Source organism: Poecilia formosa, unplaced genomic scaffold, assembly GCF_000485575.1.
Source record: "Poecilia formosa unplaced genomic scaffold, Poecilia_formosa-5.1.2 Scaffold19, whole genome shotgun sequence".
In the NCBI taxonomy this organism is placed as follows: Eukaryota; Metazoa; Chordata; class Actinopteri; order Cyprinodontiformes; family Poeciliidae; genus Poecilia; species Poecilia formosa.
In genome coordinates, this window is record NW_006799958.1 from 2466715 (window position 1) to 2483490 (window position 16776).

Genomic DNA, 16776 nt, shown 5'->3' on the forward strand with positions numbered 1-16776 from the left:
GGAGATAAATTTAATCTGACACTACCAGATATTAATGACTAGGAGAGATATTTCAGAGAAACACAGCCTTTATTTCTATTCTTTTACTTTGAGTTATCCTCTCTTGCGTGTCTTTCTTGTACCAGAGCTCTTCTCCTCATCCTAGGAGCTGGTGGCTTCCTGCCCTGCACACATTAGTCCTGTCTGCTCCGTCTGAGGGTCACTGAGGGGGCAGCAGCAGCAGCAGCAGCTAGAGCCGCACGTCAGAGTCGCTCCAACACAGCTGAATTCGTACAGTCATTTAGTGCCAGCATATCAATCATCAGGTAATTACTGACGTGTCACCTTTTGACCCGGTAGCTGCCGTATTAAAATGGAGATAAATACTCCTGGAGGATCATGTGAGAAGAAGCGTGATGTAAATCTCTGTAAGAGGCTCAAACATCTGCTGTTTTTTTTCTCCCTCCCTCTTCCATGGATTTATCCCGCGGTTCCAACACTGGAATGGATTAAAGTTTACGTACAGTACATCTGCCGGACTACTGGGTCACTCGGACATCAGCACCTTGCCTGATGAAGCCGTCGACTCCGTCTGCTGTGGTCTGTTTTTAAAGTCTTCACCTCCGAGGAAAATGTTTACCAAAGAGAATAAGGCCAAACGACAGATGTTTGACGTGTGCATCATGGGAACAGCAATCACCAGTCACTTTATTAGGTTGTTTACAAGTTGGACTCCCTGTTAATTCTTCCTGGAATGGGTTCGTCAAGGTGTGGTAACCATTTCCCAGAGATTTTGATCAATTTCGACTTGGCCTCCCGCCGCTACTGCTTATGTTTCAGCTGCAAGCCAATAATGTGACTCTTTCATTCCACCATATCCCCAAAAGAGCTCTATTAACTTCAGATCCAGTGACTGCGGAGAAGAGTGAACTCATTATATTGATGGAAAAAAAAAAGTTTGAGATGATTTGAGTTTTGTGAAATAGTGCATTATCCAGCAGAAAGTAGCCATGAGAGGACGGGTAATCTGTGGTCATAGAGACAGGATTCATGAACATCAACAACACTCTGGTGTTTAAATGATGCTCAACAATTACTAAAGGGCCCAGAATGAGCCAAAAAAACCACAAAAAAAAACAGCATTACACCAACACCACCAAGTCATATTCAACAGCTCTAAATGCTTTGAGCTGCTGACGTGTGACGGACAAATTCTCTACTTGAGTAACGCGCAATCAAGCAAAACAAAATGGATGGTGGATTAAGATAGAAATTTGGAAACATTTCCCAAAATCCTTAAAGATTTTTCTGTGAAACTGGCTAATAAATTCTAAAATAAGTCTCTAATGGTCAATTGGAACAAACGTAGGCATAGAAAATAAAACTCGCCCGTGAAGACAAACTTTGAGCAGAATAATTATCAGCTTTTTTAAAGAAAACATGCAGTCTTTTACCTGTGTGGGTCCTCTGATGTGCCTTCAGATGGGAGCTCTTGGTGTAAACCTTCCTGCAGCCATTAAACTGGCACCGGTGGACTCTCTTCTTGTTCTCAGGAATATCTCCTCCCAGACTTCCTCCGCCTCCCTGCTCGCCGTCGCTCAGCGCTCCTCCTCGGCTCGGCGGGGAAGGCAACGCACGCGCCGCCACCACCTTGGTCGCCCCTAGTCCCACCTTCTTCGCCACCAGCTTAAGCGTTAACGTGCCGTCTGCCGTGGCGGTGAGCGTCTGTGTGGGCTTAAAGAGGTGCCGGCCGAGCTCCGGCGACGACGGCGGCGTCAGGGACGTGACGGCGGCACTGAGCTGTGCGGCGCTGACTCCTCCGACGGCTTGGTCCTTGGTGTCGGTTCCGGCTGCCGCCTGACCCTTGGTTGGACTGGGCACCTGAAGGATTTTGGCCTGCACCTTGGGGAGGGTTACGAGTAACGGCGGGGGGCTCGGCTGGTCAGGAAGGCTGGGCAGGAGCGGGTCCATCAGGTCTTCGTCGCTGTCGCCGCCTTGCATGAAGGCCGGTGTTAGGAGACAGTCCAACTCCTCGTCAAAGAGCTCCGAGAGTCTCTTGGGCTCCGTCTGTAGATACCTCTCCAACTCTAGACATGTCTGCAAAGGGAAAGGGACACCAAAGTCAAAAACCACAATTTCCTTAGCCCGTTATCCCCATTTTCATTCAACTTCTTTCAGACTCAACAGGGTTTCACACAAATCCCCATAACTGGTTAGGCAACTGAACGGTGGGTGAAAGGCCCAGAGACCTTCCAACCAAACGTCCACCTAAACCTTTTATCCACACGACCTTTTACATTACGAAAACAGTTTCCAAAAGTCAACAAAGCCTCGCCTCACACAATCGCTCCGCACATCTGTATACTCACTCACTGGTCTCCCAGTATAATTTAACTTGGATATCGGCTGTAGGCGTTCTATTTCTCTGCAGCTGCTGACCATGTCACCTGGCACACGGCAGTCCTGCGAGAGGAGGGATTTATTCTGTGATTGATTGCCGCTGCCTGGACAAGCTCTCTGGAGCCCTGAACTGTGGAGGCCTTGCCTGTTTCCCTCTGCTCAGCCAAATCAACCAGCCGTGGAAGTTATATGGAGAGATAGAGGAAGTGAGGTGACAGGTGAAGACAAAAGAATAATAAGGAAAAAAACAAAGAAAGAGAAGGAGATAATGAGAAAAAAAAAAAAGAAATATGAGTGTTTTTTTTTATTTTTATTGATCCATCTACAAGAACTTTTTAATTTTTTTTCCTGCTACACTTGTAACAGAATCATCACAGTTGTTGGTCTGCTGGCCCTGCAGCGCCTTTCATCAAGGGCACCTGAGTCATTACCTCAAGGAATCGGAGCCAAGAAACCTTCCAGTGACTAACTCAATTTTACAACCCCAAGCCTACGTTTGCCTCTCAAGACTTAAAATGTTTTTTTTTTTTTTTTTTTTGTATTTTGTGCCGTCAGTCACTCCTGAGTTGTACAAGGAGCTGTTTGTTTCAGGATTGTTTCTGCTTTGATTTTTATTGTATTTTATTGTCGATATCTACAACAAGTTGCCAGTGTTTGATTCTGGCAAAATGGCTTTCTGCCTGTGGCCACAAAGCCCAGGCGCTGCCACAAGGCAAAGAAGAAACAAAACAAAACAAAACAAATAGTTATTGGACAGTAACAACTGTATTGGATTGTCTGTTGGTAAGTCACAATATATATGTGTCATGCAGTGTAATTACTGTAAGAAAAATGTGTATAAATATTTATATTAATTCATTCCATGGTGATGTCTGAGTCATAGCTTATGATTCAACCTGATTACTCCACACTGAGATGAGAGCAATCTACATATTCTGATCAGCTGCTATGTGATCAACGGTATTTTAATCCTCAGTGTTTCTTATAAGATGCATAATTGTTGATGTTGTTTTGTTTTGGGGGTTTTTGCAGAATGGGTTTTGTTGGTGTGGGTACATTTGTTACTAGCAAATGTTGAAAACATTTGCTAGTATTACTGAATTATTGAATATACCAAGTTTAAGAGATGGAGCTAAAGCTTACAGAGATGTTTCACACAGAGCAAACCTGAATCTTATGGTGTAATAATAACTGTAATCCTAATTGGATGGCTGTGGAAGCAAAAACAAGGATTGTTGGAAGATGAGTTCATTTTTATAAACTCATGCACCCAACACACAGGTTTAAAAATAAAAAACTGTAAACGTACTTATATAAGCCGCTGGTATCTCCGCCGCTCTCGGTTTTTCAATGCTGGATCTATTACGGGCGCCATTCCTCCGTTTCCAAACCCAAACCCTGGTTTCGTTCATGCCGAGCTTTTAACCTTCAACTTAAAAGCTGGATCATATGAGTTTGAAGAAATTTCTCTGCCGTGCCTGCTGCTAGCATGTGTTTGTTCTAAAATTAAAATTAGCGCTTTCTTCTTTGATTTCCAATTTTGACTCCCAATGATTCAGTTCCTGCTAAAGCGCCCCCTGGTGGTTCAAGAAAAATCTACAGAAAAGCCACACCGGGCTTTAAGCCACATGGTTCAAAGCGTGGGGAAAAAAGTAGTGGCTTATAGTCTGAAAAATACGGTACATTATCTTATGCTTTGTGCAGATAAAAATGTGCTACATTTAACTGAAAACCATCAGGAATAAAGAACGCTGTAAGCTGAACGACGGCAACAATCCATAGAATCCATGCAACGCCATAAACCTCTCATAAGGCTTTCAGCAAATCCCACCTAAAATGCATCTAAAAGATGGATGTTCTTTTCTATTCAATTGTTTTCATCCCTATCCTAAAACATGTTCTCCTCCTCGGTTCATGTTAATAAATTCTAAAACAGGCGCAATATCAAACTTTCTACTGCTAACGTTCATCCAACAAAAAGCATGATGGATTATGTGCAGCTGAAGGAACAGACCACAAGTCACAGCCTGCTGTAATTTTGGTTTTGTACTCTTAGTGATATTTGTATCTTCTTAGTGATATTTATAACACTCAGCCATCCAGTTCATAATGCAGTTAGCTTTTAAACTTTTCTCAAATGCTGTGCTGACCAGTGTTGTGGTCAAGACCACCTAACCCGAGACCAAGACAAGACCAAGACCAGTCTCAAATTGATCTAAAAGATCCATATTCCCATAAAAACACCTAGATATTAAATACTTAATAAATTTTATCAATATTAAAAGCAGAACAAACTCTTCTGTGCTACAATCCACGGTGGTCTCGTGCCGTCCCTCAAAAGATAACGACCTGGGTGTTTACCCATATTGCTCATGTCAAAAACCATAGCAAAGTTCTCTCTCTGCACCATTAAACATAGCAATTGAGTCAATGCCCAGACGGTAAATAACGCTAAACTATGAACACTGACCAAGGAGCAACAAGCAAGAAGTAAACAACCACAAGGCGCACAGCGTGACTGTTCTCACCCTCTCTCCCACTACATGAAGCCAGGTAGTCTGACACCATTACAGCTGCCACTTTGAACGAAAACAATGAAAAAGTAAAGTGCATGCTCTGCATGCTTTTTCGTTCTTGTGTTCTGTTTATTTGTTAATTAAAAAAATATCAATGTACACAATTAAATAAAATAATGATAGCTACTACAGTGTACGCAGAACATTACAAGAACAAAGAACAGTGTTCTGTCAGAACAGCATATGCTGTCAGATCACCATACGCTTACCACAAACTCACGGCTATATTTCTCAGACACGTCATTACCATATAATTTTATTTAATCAGCAACATAGAATCATGACGTAGATCATCATACATTTTGTTATCAACATTTGTATGGCATCCTGATTTAGTAGTTAAGTAGGTTAATGAGCTTCACGCAAGCGTGTTGTAATTGACTGCAGCTGCAGCCAGACATTGCTTTAAAAACACTTTGAGACCACGACAATGTATATCTATACAGTTATCATTGAAAACAATTTAATGACTTATTTTCATCATAACTTGTTGCGTATGGTGAACTGACAACTCCTCTGACGGTCGGACTTAATGCGCATGTGCTGGCATGGTACTCACTGCATGTATGCTATTCTGACAGCGTATGGTATCTGATAGAACAACGGCTCTCAGTGACACTCCAGTCCTGTCTAATAAGTAAAAAGCCGTGCAGAAGAATCGGACTGTTCTTGAATGTCACCTCACTATATTGCAGACTTTTGGACATAGCGTTGACCCATATTTGCGACAAGTCAGTCAACACCTCCGCACAATAATTCAGCGTAGTGAGTGACTTTTTTTCATCACAAATATTTATGTGTCTCTGTACAGCTAGCTTTGCTAACATCACGTTAACGGAGCTTACCTTTCTTTGAGCTACTTTTCTAAGTGACGAAAAAAGTTAGACATTGTCCCCACCGTCTTTGAAAGCGAAGCGCTGCTGAGTTAGCTGTGGCCATCGGATTTCTTATGATTTATGCCGCGCTATTATATTACTGACGATTAGACAGACATCTTCTGCCGCTGAGAGGAAACCACTGCGCATGTCCTGGAGCGCCGCGTGCGAGTGAAAGGTGGGGAGGGGTGGCGGTAGGAAGGAGTAACAGAAACACGTCATTGCTTGGTTTTTAATTGGTGCATTTTGCATCCACTGAAAACAAAGATGTTAACAAATAAAGTGGACAGTATGCTGTATGTTTAGTGATATTTTCACAGTTGCGGTCTTGACCGGTCTTGAAATAAAATGCCGAGTCCTCAGAGCCCGAGACAAGACCGAGATCATCAAAAAATGGTCTTGAGACCAAGACCGATCTCGAGTACTACAACACTGGTGCTGACCTGTTGACCTTTTCACACTGTAAACTTTTATTTTAATCAAACACATTGAAGGTAAATTCTGATCACACAGATGCAGAGTTATTTTCTGAAAGACTTTCCAATCCATTGTATTAAGGGGTATTGCTGGTTATTAACTCTTTTGTTTTCTTACCCCTGCAGAACAAATACTTTCATTTCATTATTAGCTGACATTAGTCTAACGTTTCTCAGTTGTTTCTCTATTTGCTTCGGTCAAACAGTCCACATCGCCGCCAACTCAGCACTTTCCCAAAGCCTTGTGTCTCTGCTTGTGTACAGCTGCTCACCACTTCCTTCTTTGTGCCCTCTTGGAAAGTGAACCTCGTCTTTGGCCGAAGGCCACTGGCAGCTGAGGGTTTTTACACCGATGCCTCGGCTTTTTCTGCACCAGTCGCTCAAACAGCTGCTACACCGACATTTTTTCCTGCATTTTCTCTTCTTCGGCTGCAGCTGCATGGCTCCGTCTATTCAGACAGGTCAGTTTAGCAGCTTTGCTTTGCTGGGCTTTTATTGATGAGACAAACCAACATGTTTCATGTTCACGTCTGTCGACTGACGATAAGCTGAATTTCTTCTTTTTTTTTTTTCCCCTCCCCTTTCTCCTCATTTCTTAAGAATGCTCATTTGCATATGAATGTAAATCAAAAGATATTTCTTAGCAGTGGACACTGGCTCATGAGGATATGTAAACAATGATAAGCGTGCCTGTAACAATGTCTTTTGGAAAATGAATACTAAGGGCGCAAAGCGAGCCTGCTTGGCCTTTTTGTCCAGATAGTTGCTTTGCTTTGTGAGCATTTGTGTTTCTTCCATTAATCTCTGGCTGTTGTACAATATCTAGTCAAGTATGCAATGTGAAGCTATTGTGCTCGTCTTCATATGAGATTGTTTGCTAAGAAAAAGGCTCAGAGTCCAACAGGAGATGATTAATTAGCCGTCAGATTATCTTGAGAGCAAGTTAAACAAGACAAGGCGGGAGTCACAGCAGCATCTTTACGTGTTGGTGGGGATTTACAATAAACACAACGACAAAGCCAAATGAGATTGCTGGAGGTTTACGCGGCAATCCAAAAGTGGTCAAAGTGTAATTTCCTTGTATTTAGTTATTTTACGTGTTCATGAAAAACAGTCCCATTTATTTGCTTACTTACTAATTTTCAATAGCCAGTGTCTCCAGTTATGCTCTTCCACCCTAAAGCAAAAAAATAAATAATAAATAAATCATGCATTCTTCTTAGTGTTTACCTAAATATAACTGCATGAAAAATGTGCAAAATCATGTCTTAAAATTGAGGTGCACTATTGTATCATTTCAACACCAAACTTAACATCTGGCTTCATGGTTTAGTTGCTAAAAACATAAACTTTACAATGCCACACGAACTGCAGTATTTGCCAGGGCTTCATGATTTCAAGAAAATGTGCAATTTTGACATCACTGTGGAATACTGTGACTAAGAAGACTTTGGTTGAAATTGGTGATTTCTTCTAGTAGCTTTTCTGCATGTATGAATGTGAATATGTATCAGATGTGGCCACAAGGGGAGGGAAACGCCAACAAACTGGCCAAATATATAAATGTTATTATATTGTATGAAGTGCATGGGTGCATGGAGCTTGTAACATTGCACTCAAGTGCGCTTGTGGGATTGTGATTTTGCAGACATTGATATCAAGATGATCATGAGTTGGTATATTTTACAGTCGATGTGTTACCCAACTTAACCTTAAAAAGAATTTGCATGATTTAGGTGACTGCTTCTTACTGATCATATGCAAAACATTTCTAGACAACTGAGGCTTTTCTTTTTTTTTTTTTTTTAGGGTGTGGGAAAGTATCAAAAAATGCTGCAGATCTTCTATATAAGTCCTGAACCCTGTGAGTTATTTCTCAAAGAATATTGAACCATCGTTTTAACTCCGAATTGAAAATAAAAATAGAAACACCTTTGTGTGTCCTGGCAGGGGCCTGAATGATGCTTGGGATTTTCGGGGGAGGGTGAGCTGAGGCAGAGGATAGAAGGAGCCTGAGGGGGCGCGAAGAGAAAGAGAGGAAGAGAGAGAGAGAGATCAAATCAAACCCATAGACGGCGGTGAACTGATCGACTCTGACATCACGCGTATGACCTTCTCCTTCGTCTGTTTCTCCTACACACTGTGAATATCAGGTAACAGTGACATGCAGAGCGTATGTGTGTGTGTGTGCGTGTGTGTGCGTGCGTATGCGTGTGTGTTTAGCTGCTGGCCAACAGCTTAGACTGATAGCATGTATAGGGCTCACCTCCTGTTCTGTCCCATAACATATGGAGAAAGGTCAAGTCAAAAAACACACACATGCACCCTCAGTCACATATGGGCAGAAAGTGGATTTCAACACTTTGGATGAAAACACTGAAAACTGATTTACTGACTATAAAAACTGAACAAAACTCCTTCAGAACAAAACCATAAACCTTCCAGACTGCCTCAGTGGCAAAGGACGCTCAGACTGGAAGCCAAATTTAAAAAAAGAAAACAAAAATGAAACACTGTGTACACATGATTTAAGCAGGTTTTGCTGCGACTCGCTCCGTTCATCTGGTTTTTGTTTGACGTAGTGGAACAAACACTGGACTGGAAGGTCAGAGCTCCGGTTTCGCCGGTGTGCAAGTGAGATGTTCCCAAAAGCAGAAGATGCAAAGGCGTTATAAGCCACACAATGTAAAAGTACTCAAATTGAGAGTCAAGTGTATAATTTGATCAGCTTGATTTTAATGGATATCAATTTATTACATGCCTAACTACCATTGAAAATGTATTTTACAATATAAGAAATGTATTGATTTCATTATATATTGTTTCCATAGCTTATTTTTTTCCCGATACTTGAAAAGATTCTGTGTTCTTCCTACATGGAGTTTGTGTGGGTTCTCTCTGGGTACTCCGGCTTCCTCCCACAATCCAACAACATCAATCGGTGGCTCTAACTTGGTGCGAGTGTGCGTCTGTGTTGCCCAGTGATGCACTGGTGACCTGTCCGCTGTGTCCCCCCACCTCTTGCCTAATGACTGCTGGAGATAAACACCAAGACCCCATGTGACCCTGCAAAGGACAAATGAGTATAGACAATTTGCAGGTAATGGCCTATGCTGCTCTGGGTCAGTGCTGAAGTCAGCTGCATGCGTTTCCAAGTCATACATTCTGCGGTACATTTAGATGTAAATCAAAGTAAATTGATGCGTTCAGAAACAGGACGCATCATATTTAACCTGATAAAGAGCAGCAGCATTTGAAAATAGAGGTATTCTATCATCTCTTGGCGCATCTCTTTCCGTTCTCCACATGTGCGTGTTTGATTTAATATTTTATCTAAAATAGCTGCCAGTGACGTGGACGTTCAGTGTGTGTGTGTGTGTGTGTGTGTGTGTGTGTGTGTGTCTTTGGCCTGCTGAGGTCTATTAATAATGAATGCAGAGAGCACAGGGTTCTGGATGGAAGCGCTAAGAGCTTTTGACAGACAAAGGATGATCGAGGACACAGCTCCACAAACAGACTGAAGTGGATCCAACAGGAAGACGGGGGCCGGGGGCTCCGGGGGGGCCGTCTGTGTTTACATGCAGTCTGTTATGTGACTATTACCAACATCGCCATTAGGACAATGATGAAATTAAGCCATTTACATGATTCTGCAAAGTGACACTTCCTGTTAAGTGTCGACTTCACATGTGGTTATTGCCACATAAATGCTGCTTGAGCAACACAACATTAAACAGCTTGAAAATGGATTCAGCCGGTCCATAAAAACACCCCAGTTATCAACATGAGCAGTATCATATTAAACTCAATTAGCGGCGTTTTTTTTATTTTTTATTTTTTTTACTAAGTCTTTGTTTGGGGAAAGATTAATTTGTTTGCAAGAACAAGTTTTAGGAGGAGTTGCTTTTTAAACACATAAAAGCAAATGTCTGAGTTAAACACAGGCCTGGCGCATGTTGGGAGTCTGCGGTCGCACAGAACCAGTATGAACTGGTATGTCCCAGTACCGAGTATCTTGTTGAGAATAAATAATTCTGTATTTTCCTTCTATCTCTTTTAGCTAATTGCTAAGCTAAAGGAAATGACATGTTAGGAAATGCAAGTGAGAGCTCGGGTTAAAGGAAATGACACACTAGGGAACGCCCTAGATAGAGGCTAACAGAGGAAGTTACCAAGTGTTACTTGTTGCCATTTTGTCCTGCTAGCTCCTAAAGGTAGCATGAGAAATGGACCAACTGTATTTTGGTATTAATAAACGGGATTCATGAATTCAACTCTCTGACTCTTCCATCAACCTCATAAATCAAGAACTCAGCATGGAGAACGGATTAATTCTCCACACTCTCTAGAAATATAGCACAACGTTTAGATTTAGATACGTCAGATTTTAGCAAAAACACTATTGAGGAAAATATTTGGCACGCTCTTATTCATAACTGTATGTATTTTCTTAATCATCCTCACAATAACTTGCGGGGAAAGAAACACAAAGAACAACACAATACTGAATCATTCACGATCAGCCAGTTGCCTGACTGTGACAGCTGTCATGGTATATTTTATTCAAGTGCAAGAAAGTTTACGAGCTCTGAAAAGTGAAAGCGCCAAGAAAAGTTGCTCAAAAAAGATTCTAGTCAACAAGTGGCGAATGGTGCACGACAGAAACCTGCAGTCCATCTGTGGATATGCTATGTTAAAAAATTGTTACCTATGTTAAGACAGGATACTCAAAGAGTTAAAATTTCCATTTTCTTGAAATACGGAGCATTAGTGTTGACTATTGGACTGCAGAGTAATGTCGCATTGGAGTCCATCTAAAATTAGCATAAAGACGGATCAAGTCACTTTTTTTGGATCAAATCAACCAAATTAAGCATAATCAGGCGTGAAAAGAAAACTCCTGCTCATGTAAGGTTCACAAGAAACGGACAGGATTTCAGAAATATCTGTTTGAAAAATGAGGAACAATATTTTGTCAAACAACATAAAAGTGGAGGCGGCTTCCTCTGTGCTTTTGTAGCAGTGTTCTCAGGCTAGCCAACTTGTCAACGCAGCTGATAAGCTACTTCCTTTCCAACTTCAAAATAAGAGTTTCAAACTTAGATACAGAGTTTCGAGCAATAAATAACTCAGATTTATATACAGAGCTCGTCACAATAGCTTACATCAAAATCAAAGCAAATGGATAGTGCTATGGGAGACATAGGTGAGATTAGGAAATTTGTGATTTATTTTTTTTAAATTTTTGGCAGAAATAAAACCCCAGACGGCAGCTGTGAGGACTGAAACTCACCGTATGTGCTGCCCTGGTCTACCGCCATGCTGTGTGTAAATGTTTTTAATGTCGCGAGAATTCGTCATTTTTAGAAAGATCTCTGGCAAGATGATCTAAAAGATTAAATTAATCAGAGAGCCAAAGTAAGCCTAAAGTATCGAAGAAACCCACAATAACCTCCAAAGATTAAATGTGCATCTACAAAACTGGTAACTTTTTTTCAATTCATTCGTTTGTTAATGATCAGCATAATAAAAGCTAAAATCACAAAAATAATTTTAATCCAATCTTAGAACCGAACGGCACCATAAGATCAAGGGGGCCGACAACTTTTCCCTACGCCTCTTCTGCATGTTTCTAATAGCGTACACAAACTCTCACTAGTGCAGAAAGCCTCCTTCTACGCTTCTCATCTCATTCACTCCAGTCCTTTCTTTTGCTTCTCTCTTTTTATCTTTCTGTATTAGAATTTGTTTATGCAGCCCCCTCAACTCCCCCCATGCAGCTTTTAGCTTCAAATTATGTTTTTATCTTTGCCTTTTTTGTTCAAATAGGTCGTAATTAAAGTGCTTTGGCTTCCATAATCTGCTCTTTGAAGCTGTACCTCTTGATGGATCTCGCTCTCTCCATACAGAGGGGCTCTGATGGCTAATTAGCCACTCAAAAGAAAAAGCAGAAAAGGAGTCTCTTTATTCAGTTAATTTGCTGATGCGGTTGCATACACAGAGGGTGTGTATGTTTGTAAGAGTGAGAAGAGCATAATGACTTTTAACTGATGTGTGTGAATATGAGATGCCTCGTGTTCGAGAGCGTGTAGAAAAAAAAACATCAAACAGAAGCCATTGGCAGCAGCGAGCAGCTGGCTTCGGCGCATTCGAGTCTGGAGCTTCTTGGAGAAGCTGCTTGTGACGACGCTTCTCTAAACAGCTTGAACCTAAAGCGTCGACATGCTTCTGACGTTTATTAGGCTTCCTGGCAGCAAAATGTTTTGTTCCTGATGACTGTAGAGATAAAAGGTGGAAAACATGCACTTATTTTGTCCATTAATTTTTCCCTTTTTGTTGCCAATTTGTGGTCAAATTGCGCCTTTGCCAATTCATGTTTCCGTTTTGCACGTCTAATTGAGTTTTATCCCTCGCTACTTCCATCTACTATTTATTCATGTGCCATTTTCTTAATCCAGGGTGCATTATAAATGGTCAGAAAACTGAACTCAAGAGCATATCATTATCAGAACATTTTGTATTTTACTGTGTTCTCATTTATTTTTGTTCGTTGACTGAAATCGCTAACTTCTGTAAGAAGACAAAAGGCAGAAGGATAAAAAAAGCAACTCCTGCTGACAGATACTGACCAAAGTATAGATTATAGAATATTAGTTGAATCGTTGGCTGTTATATTGGGTGTGAAACAGTTGCCTGTTGTGACATTTTGTTGGTTCATTTCACATCCAAAAACATTTTGAACAAAACTAACAAAACTGAATTCCACAAAATGGTAAAAGGATCAAAAGGAACAACATTCACTATAACTTCTACTTTAGTTGAAATAATATTAATTATGACACTTCCTGAGTGTTAAAGTTTCGTGTTTTAGAAAAGATAAACCAATTCACAGACGTGTGCTTGAACAATAATGAAACTGATTTAATAAAGTTTTGAAATTAAATCTTAAAATATTTTCATCTTAAAATCTGTTCAGTTAAACTGAAACTTGTATTTGTGAATAACCTAGATTTATGACTGGCTCTTTAACACTGGTGACAGAAACCTAATGGCAGCACAAGCTTCTTCAGCGAGTGAGAAGGAGAACAGGCACAAGGGGAGAGACAGAGGAGAGCACAAAGCTTCATGTAAAGTGAGAGTCAAACCCATTAGAGTGAGCTAAAGAAAAGGTAGCAGTACACAGAAGTATTACTTTGATGCCACAAAGTGGACGGCAAATTAAAAAATAATGTATTATATAAACTTTTCTGCTGACATTTGATTTGCCTAAAGGTGTTCTGCCATCATTTTTGGATTTATTTAATTATCAAATTTATAACCATGAAACATTTCAGTTCATCAGTAATTAGGAAGACCTGTCTGTGAGCAGTCAAATAACTTCTTTACTGTTAACCATTTTAAAAATTACTTTCTGCCGTCGTTTAGATGTATATTTGCTGAATGGTAGATTTTTTTCATTTTTTCTGGAATTATAACACAAGTCCTTTTCACCCTTACTATAATTAATTCGCAAAGCGTGTTACCATCCTGTTGCTTCACCCCGAACCAATTGTATTGCAATCGGATCTTATTCTATTGAATCATAGCGCTGACCAGGAAATGGGTATAAAAATAAAATGAATCACATGAAATATCTGGTTGCTTCTAATTTACCTGTAAAATATTGGATTGCTGCCAGTGTATTGAGATTTGCATCATTTTCCAATCCTAATCCGTTTCACTTTTGTCCTCATCCTACCATGCGATGGATTTCAGACTGGTGTTACAGCAACTGTTAACAGAATAGCTATTTATTATAATGGACAGATTTCTAACACTAAATAACCTTAATATGAATTCAGTCATTTTTAAAAAATGTGTTTCTATGATGTGCTCATCATTTTCACCTCTTCAAATTTCCACTAACGGGCATTCAGGGCCTGGCTAGCTTGATTCAAGTCAGGCATATGGACAGCAATGGGTTCTAACAGTGGTTCCAGGAGATAGGCCCAGGATTACCACAAAGGTTTTCTATTGGGTTTTACATCTGTGAAGCACACCGTTGCCCGTCTGTCTCTGTTTCATACACGTCTCATTGTGTCCCACATCGTGGAAATGAGACCCAAAGGGAGGAGGGCGGTAAAATCCCTTTTGCCGTGTTGTGGAAATAAAACGGCATGGATGATGAGCCTGAACCTCTGCAGGCTCATGGACGGCTGCCATTCTGGACGGCTCCAGCCTCATGCCTGCACTGTGGCCGTCCCGAGGCTTTCCAGGCTGGATTATTCCTACTGGACAGCGACCATCTCAAGCTGCCTCTGCTAACTGGCTGGTCTCTGCTTCCAAAACCAGTGAAAGATACAATAAAACTGAAGCCCTGCAGTTTTATTTCACCTTCATCATCTCTGCTTAAGTGCTTTAAACTGCTGGCGATTCTTTAACATTCACCAACAAACCCTATTAAATCCTGGCAGACTTGGGCTCTTTTGATAAGAAACACCTGGGAGAAGCTCTTTAAAATGATGAATCGGTTTCATTCTTATCACTAGGACCATGTGAAATAATAATAATAATAATAATAATAATAATAATAATAATAATAATAATAAAGACTGGTAGTCATACAAAATCCCAATCACCAAATTGAAGAACACTCTTGATTATGTCAATGTTGTAGCTGGGAATGCTCGACTGTTTAAACAGTAAAGATTTTTAATAATTTCAACTAAACCCATCAATAAATAAATGCCTACTAACTTCTTTTGCAAATAAAAACTAAGGCAGAGCATTGTACGATAGACCCCAAGTCAGATTTCACCAAATATATATTGTGTCTTATACGAAACTTTATGAAAGTTGAGTCAGTCTCATTATCTGCTTAAACTGTTGAATGGACAGAAAAAAAACCTGCATGGAAATCTGAGCTCATAACTTAATAACACCAAAGTAATTAAAGACAGTTCAGTCTTGATAAAACTTCACTAAATTTAACAAGCAAATGAGTAAAACGATTCACATAACAAGAGTTCTGAACATAGACATTGTTTGGTCTTGACTGATTTGTAGTAAAGTGGACACATGAAAGCAATGACCTCAGAATACGTTTTATAAATATCACATGATGCTGTTTGGTTGATCTGTCTGGACTGATGAAGATTCACTCACGTATGCACTGCAAATGCTTTAAGTGGCTCCAACGGAAGATCAGCTTGACCTATTTTTTGATTAATTCACCTGGATATGTCTAGAGTGAGATTAGTGCAAAAATGAAATGTAGTTCAGTGGCAGTAGCACAAGGTACATTCACTTTACTACAAAAAATATTGCAGCACGAGTGATGTGCACATACAGTAAATTAAAGATAATATTTGAGGTTTCACAAAATGCGCTCAAAATCTCAATGCTTTAGACCCACAAAGTGTTTATTTTGACAACACATTTGAATTTTCTTTGGCTAAAATGTAAATCCCTGGTCATCATCAGCCACTCTCCCACCAAAGTTCAGAGAAAACAACACAAACGCTACATATCATGGATCTGCTGAGATCACGGACCTTGCGTGATTTCAAATCAATGCACCCAGGATTAAAGAACAAACTGTGTCTGGCCTACAATTTCGAGCACTCAATGTGGTAAGCTAGCAAGACAGCTGGACTGTTTTAATGCATTCAGTGTTTTAAACACCAGCACAGTTGAGCCACCGTCAGCATGTTATTACCCACATCAGGTTATTATCTACCGGCTGCAAATTTCTATAACACAGTAAGACATTTAGTGAAATGGATTTAAAGGTCGATGTGAATTCGGAAAACAAATAAAAATCCACATTTGTTGTGTCAAACAACTTCAGACTCCCTTTTTCCAAATGACTAAAACACATTCCCTTAAGTATTTTTCTTCTCATTTATACTAATTGGTCAAAATTGCAAACATTTGTGTGACGGTGCAAGATTAGAGAATCTTTTTTAAAGGTTTTATTGGCTCTAGTGGCCTTTATTTGATAGTTAGTTGACAGGAAAGTGGGTAATGAGAGAAGGGAGGACGTGCGGCAAGGGTCAGCAGGCCGGGAATTGAACCTGCGACAGCCACATCAAGGACTGATGCCTCCATATGTGGGTTGTGCTTAACCCCTGCGCCGCCACAGCACACCCAAGATAGGAGAATCTTAATGCAGATTTTGTCAGGAAAAAAGAAAAGGTCATTCTTTTGTCAACAAAAAGGTTACAATCACACAAGCTAAAAAAATACTAAAAATAGTCCTAACATCACGTAATATAACTTCATTAACCTAAGAGCGATAAATAAGTACCATCATGATACCAAGCCGAGTCGAAAAGATGCTCCAGGTTCCTCTAACGGACAGAAACAGCTTATATATCATTCTGTTATAAGTGACAGCAACACAGAAGAAGACAAAGTACAGTGATGTGACAGTGACAGAGGTGGCTGTTGTTTTGAACACCTGTGTGTCTCTCTCTCTCTGTGTGTGTG

General features: G+C 40.4%; 1 protein-coding gene and 1 long non-coding RNA gene across 2 annotated transcripts in view; one reads left to right on the forward strand and one right to left on the reverse strand.

Moving 5' to 3' along the window:
* The window catches only part of klf7b (Kruppel like factor 7b), a 79823-nt gene that overhangs the window by 24278 nt on the left and 38769 nt on the right, over window positions 1-16776 (reverse strand). Inside the window, exon 2 of the mRNA XM_007547239.2 lies at window positions 1434-2076. Coding sequence (XP_007547301.1) covers window positions 1434-2076 — 643 coding nt within the window. The remainder of the gene's footprint in view (window positions 1-1433; window positions 2077-16776) is intronic.
* Window positions 6310-16776, forward strand: part of LOC103134790 (uncharacterized) — a 17699-nt gene continuing 7232 nt past the window's right edge. Inside the window, exons 1-3 of the long non-coding RNA XR_475864.2 lie at window positions 6310-6767; window positions 8116-8170; window positions 8257-8459. This is a non-coding gene — a long non-coding RNA (uncharacterized LOC103134790). The remainder of the gene's footprint in view (window positions 6768-8115; window positions 8171-8256; window positions 8460-16776) is intronic.